Source organism: Colobus angolensis, unplaced genomic scaffold (assembly GCF_000951035.1).
Source record: "Colobus angolensis palliatus isolate OR3802 unplaced genomic scaffold, Cang.pa_1.0 Scaffold349, whole genome shotgun sequence".
In the NCBI taxonomy this organism is placed as follows: domain Eukaryota; kingdom Metazoa; phylum Chordata; class Mammalia; order Primates; family Cercopithecidae; genus Colobus; species Colobus angolensis.
In genome coordinates this window covers 1,169,832-1,175,532 of record NW_012116810.1, presented here as the reverse complement: position 1 = coordinate 1,175,532, position 5,701 = coordinate 1,169,832, and the positions used below count along the sequence as shown (strand labels likewise).

The following is a 5,701-nucleotide window of genomic DNA, read 5'->3' as shown; positions in this document are numbered from 1 at the left end:
CACGCCACCACCCCTGGCTAATTTTTGTATTTTTAGTAGAGACGGATTTTCACCATGTTGGCCAGGCTGGTCTCGAACTCCTGACCTCAAGTGATCTGCCTACCTCAGCCTCCCAAAGTGCTGGGATTACAGGTGTGAACCAGCGCGCCCGGCCTCTGTTCAACATTTTTATATTAAATCATTTTCAGAAGCCATTTTATGAAGAATATTTGATCCATTCTGCGACTTAATGTAGATAAGTGAGAATAGAGGGGAAAAGGAGATTAAAAATAAGTAATAATAAAACTTCTGGATGTGAAATAAATACAGGGAACACTGAGAAAGGTAAAGAGACTAGGCAACATAAATACAACTTCAGGGCCGGCCACGGTGGCTCATGCCTTGTAATCCCAGCACTTTGGGAGGTCCAGATGGGTAGATCACTTGAACTCAGAAGTTCGAGACCAGCCTGGGCAGCATGGTGAAACCCCCCTCTCTACCAAAAATACAAAAAAATTGCCGGATGTGGTGGTGTGCACCTGTGGTCCCAGGTACTTGGGGGACTGAGGTGGGAGGATCTCTTGAGCCCCAGGTTCAGGTTGCAGTGAGCCGAGATTGCACCACTACACTCCAGCCTGGGCAACAGAGTGAGACTCTGTCTCAAAAAAAAAAAAAAAAAGTTATATTGTTTTTTCTTTTTGTTTTGTTTTGTTTGTTTTTTAAGACATTCCATTCTGTTGCCAGGCTGGAATACAGTGGCTCAATCACAGCTCACTGCAGCCTCAACCTTCTGGACTCAAGGGACCCTCCTGCTTCAACCTCCCAAGTAACTAGGACTCAGGCAGGCACCACCATGCCCAGCTAATTTTTTTTTATTTCGTTGTAGAGACAGAGTTTCCCTATGTTACCCAGGCTATGCCAGTCTCCTGGGCTCAAACAGTCCTCCTGCCTTGGCTCCTTGACAAAGTGCTGGGATTACAGATGCAAGCTACCACACCAGACCCAAAGTCTTTTTTGGTGTTCATGTGTGGCTGATGGGGTCTTTCACTGTTGAATTCAACTTAGGATGGAAATAAATTGAGGTCTTGTGATTTTGTAAGATTGCAAAACTTTGAAAAACTTTGTGAGATTACAGACTTCACACATATACTTCCAAAGCTACCTGCTCAGCCTAAATATATAGAAAATTTTGACTATCTAAACCCACTACTATACTGAATAAATATCATAGAATAGAACATCAGTGTTAGAAGAACATTAAGATCATCTTAGCCATTTGTTAAAAAGAACTTCCATTTTATATGGATGCATTTGCCAAAGAAAAATACAGTAATGTTTCTATTTAATATATTCTAGTTCATGTTTACTTTACATACCTAAGCATATAATGTGCTGTAGAATTATTTTGCTGAAACTTCGTAAAAGTTTGAAAGTCTAAGAATGGAAATCTTGCTGCCCTGAGGTCCTGTGGTATTTGGCATGTGCCCTCCCGTCTCCTGATTAATCAGAGTGGCATGAGGCCCACGTCACCCAAACCTTTCACTTTCCAAAGGGCTAGCCGTCCTCCACCCTGTACCATGGTGTGCTAGCCTGTCTGCATTTGTTAGTGGTGATATTCTTTATGTATAATAAATTTTTTCTTTTTTATCTTTTTTTTTTTTTTTTTCCCTTTTTGTGGAGAATGGGGTCTCGCTGTATTACCCAGGCAGGTCTCGAACTCCTGGGCTCAAGCTATCCTCCCGCCTCTGCCTCCCTGAGAGCTGGGATTACAGTCGTGAGCCACCGCGCCCGGCCCTGTATAATAAATTTTTATACCCCCCAAAAAATGGAAATCTTAAAGCTTATATGAGTTTTTAGATAGGGCAAATTTTACCTTACAGTTGAGGAAACTGAGGTTTGGGGAAACTAAGTGACTTGTCCCTGAGATGTTCTGTCACCCAGGCTGGAGTGTAGTGACGAGATCTTGGCTCACTGCAACCTTCACCTCCCAGGTTCAATCTATTATCATGCATCAGCCTCCCAAGTAGCTGGGATTACAGGCATGTACCACCATTACTGGATAATTTTTGTATTTTTAGTAGAAACAGGGTTTCACCATGTTGGCCAGGCTCGTCTTCAACTCTTGACCTCAAGTGATCCGCCCACCTCGGCCTCCCAAAGTGCTGGGATTACGGGCATGAGCCACCAGGCCCAGCCTAATTTTTGTATTTTTAATAGAGATGGGGTTTCACCATGTTACCCAGGCTGGAGTGCAGTGGCAAGATCTCGTCTCACTGCAACCTCCGCCTCCCAGGTTCAAGCAGTTCTCATGCCTCAGCCTCCCAAATAGCTGGGATTACAGGCATGCGCTATCACACCCAGCTAATTTTTGTATTTTTAGTAGAGACAGGGTTTCACCAGCCAGGCTGGTCTTGAACTCCTGACCTCAGGCGATCCACCTGCCTCAGCCTCCCAAAGTGCTGGAATTACAGGTGTGAGCCACTGCACCCAGCTGTCCCTGAGATTTTGTAGCTAGATTGTGGCATGGCCAAAATAGGAATTTCCTGTCTATGCCCTTTCTACTATGTAAGCTTAATTTATCTCAAAAATTAACTTATGTATAAACATTTTATTCCTTGAAGTTGTTAAGCGAAGTGTTTTTTGTGGGTTTTTTTCTTTTTTTTTTTCTTGGACGGAGTTTCCCTCTGTTACCCAGGCTGAATGCAATGGTGCGATCTCGGCTCACTGCAACCTTCGCTTCCCGGGCTCGAGCAATTCTCGTGCCTCCTCCCAAGTATCTGGGATTAAAGGCATGCACCACCATGCCTGGCTAATTTTTGTGTTTTTGTAGTTTTGGGGGGTTTTTTGTGTTTTTTTGAGACAGAGTCACCCAGCCTGGAGTACAGTGGTATGATCACAGTCCACTGCAGCCTCAGTCTCTCAGGCTCAAGTAGTCCTCCCTCCTCAGCCTCCTGAGTAACTGGGACTACATGTGCACACCACCACCACACGTGACTAATTTTTGTATTTTTGTAGAAATGGTTTCACCATGTTGCCCAGGCTGGTCTTGAATTCCTGAGCTCAAGCAATTCACCCACCTCCACCTCCCAAAGTGCTGGGATTACAGCCATACACCACCATAGATTTTAATTAATGAAGAATGAATGATTTATATAATCTAATAGGTTGTTTTTTTCTGTAGGACACAGAAGAATTAGAAAAAGAGATTAGAGAAGAGCTTCCAGTGAATACCTCTAAAACCCGTCCAAAACAGGAAAAAGCTTTTTCCTTGAAGACCATAAGCACTAGTGATCCAGCCGAAGTACTCGTCAAAAATAGCCAGGTAATTTTTAAGAATAATAAAGTTGCCGGGCGCGGTGGCTTACACCTGTAATCCCAGCACTTTGAGAAGCCAAGGCAGGCAGATCATGAGGTCAGGAGTTGGAGACCAGCCTGGCCAACATAGCGAAACCCTGTCTCTACTAAAAATACAAAAAATTAGCTGGGCGTGGTGGCGGGATCCCAGTTACTTGGGAGGCTGAGGCAGGAGAATCGCTTGAACTCGGGAGATGAAAGTTGCTGTGAGCCAAGATCGTGCCATTGTACTACAACCTGGGCAACAGTGCGAGACTCCATCTTTAAAAAAAAAAAAAAAGAGTAATAAAGTTTTGGCTGGGCACAGTGGCTCGTGCCTGTAATCCCATCACTTTGGGAGGCCAAGGTGGGCAGATCACCTGAGATCAGGAGTTCGAGACCAGCCTGACCAACATGGTGAAACCCCGTGTCTACTAAAAACACAAAAATTAACCAGGTATGGTGGCGGGCGCCTGTAACACAGCTACTTAGGAGGCTGAGGCAGGAGAATCGCTTGAACCTGAGAGGCAGAGGTTGCAGTAAACCAAGATCATGTCACTGCACTCTGGCCTGGGCAACAGAGCAAGACACTGTCTCAAAAAAAAAGAAAGAAAGAATAATAAAATTTTGTTGACTCAAGTATTTTATCATAAATAATGTTTTAAGCACTGTGCTAACCATTTAAAATATAATGACTAATTCAGTCTTCAAAACAATCCCAAGAGAAAAGTAAGATGCATTTTATAAATGAAGCTAGAGAAGTTGAATAACTTGCCCAGAGTCTCATGACTATCAGTAGTGAAATCAAGAACCACTCTACTGTATTTTCTCCTGCTAAATATCTAGGCATACAAGGGATAGACAGCTTAGAGAAAATATGATTGGTTTCATTTTCCCCCAATATATGTACATAATACGACTATAGTTCAGCCTCCCAAAATGGAACATTTGTTTAAAACTTGGTTATAGGCTTTTAAAAGATATGCCTTCTATGGAAGCTATCTGTATGGTAGAAGGGACCATTTTATAAAAGGCCTATGTTGGCGACACAAAATCTGATTTCGAATTGGGTAAATTAGTTACATCATATTAAAATAAATTCAGGGCTGGGTACGTTGGCTCACGCCTGTAATCCCAGCACTTTGGGAGGCCGAGGTGGGTGGATCACAAGGTCAGGAGTTCGAGACCAGCCTGGCCAATATGGTGAAACCCTGTCTCTACTAAAAATACAAAACTTGGCTGGGCGTGTTGGCAGGCACCTGTAGTCCCAGCTACCTGAGAGGCTGAGGCAGGAGAACTCCTTGAACCCAGGAGGCGGAGGTTACAGTGAGCCAAGATCGCACCACTGCACTCGAGCCTGGGAAACAGAGTGAGACGCCATCTCAAAAATATATATATATTAAATTCTACTAGAGTTGCCTGGTTTATTTATGCTTTTTTTTTTTTTTACCTTTTTGTGGATAACAGGGTCTCGCTATAGTGCCTAGGCAGGTCTTGAGCTCCTGGGCTCAAGCTGTCGTCCCGCCTCTGCCTCCCTAAGAGCTGGGGTTATAGGCATGAGCCACTGTGCCCGGCACCTGGTTTATTATTCAGAAAAAATGTATTGAGGACCTACTGCATACCATACTCTATTTGAAGTGCTGGGATACAGCAGATAACAAAACAGACCAAAAACCACCTGCCCTTGGGAGCTTACATATTTAGTGGAACAGCTTTAGACAAGAAACTTGAGTTACTGCTAGAAAAGTGAATTTGTAACTGTCTTGTACTAAAACAGTTTTAATAATACTCCTTATTTAGATTTGATGCTTTTATTTCCCTATACATATTTTGAGATAAAACAATGCAGTCTTGGGAGGTTTATTTGTTTGTTTGTTGTTTTTTTTAACAGAGTCTTGCTCTGTCACCCAGGCTAGAGTACAGTGGCACAGTTTTAGCTCACTGCAGCCTCTACCTCCCGGGTTCAAGTGATCCTCCTGCCTCAGCCTCCCGAGTAGCTGGGACTACAGGTGCACATCACCACACCCAGCTAATTTTTGTATTTTTTATAGAGACAGGGTCTCACCATGTTTCTCAGGCTGGTCTGAAACTCCTGGACTCAAGCAGTCCTCCCACCTCAGCCTCCCAAAGTGCTGGGATTACAGGTGTGAGCCACCACACCTGGGCTGCAGTCTCAATATAATAAATGGCAAAGGCCAGGCGCGGTGGCTCATACCTGTAGTCCCAGCACTTTGGGAGGCTGAGGCAGGCGGATCACGAGATTAGGAGTTTGAGACCAGCCTGACGGACATGATGAAACCCTGTCTCTACTGAAAATACAAAAAGTAGCCAGGTGTGGTGGCACACACCTGTAATCCCAGCTACTCAGGAGGCTGAGGCAGGACAATCA

The 5,701-nt window shown here is 44.1% G+C and overlaps 1 protein-coding gene across 1 annotated transcript in view; it reads left to right on the top strand.

Annotated features, from left to right (window-relative positions):
- The window catches only part of MTDH (metadherin), a 107,885-nt gene that overhangs the window by 86,531 nt on the left and 15,653 nt on the right, over nt 1-5,701 (top strand). The window contains exon 10 of the mRNA XM_011952743.1: nt 3,161-3,301. Within this exon, the coding sequence (XP_011808133.1) occupies nt 3,161-3,301 (141 nt within the window). The remainder of the gene's footprint in view (nt 1-3,160; nt 3,302-5,701) is intronic.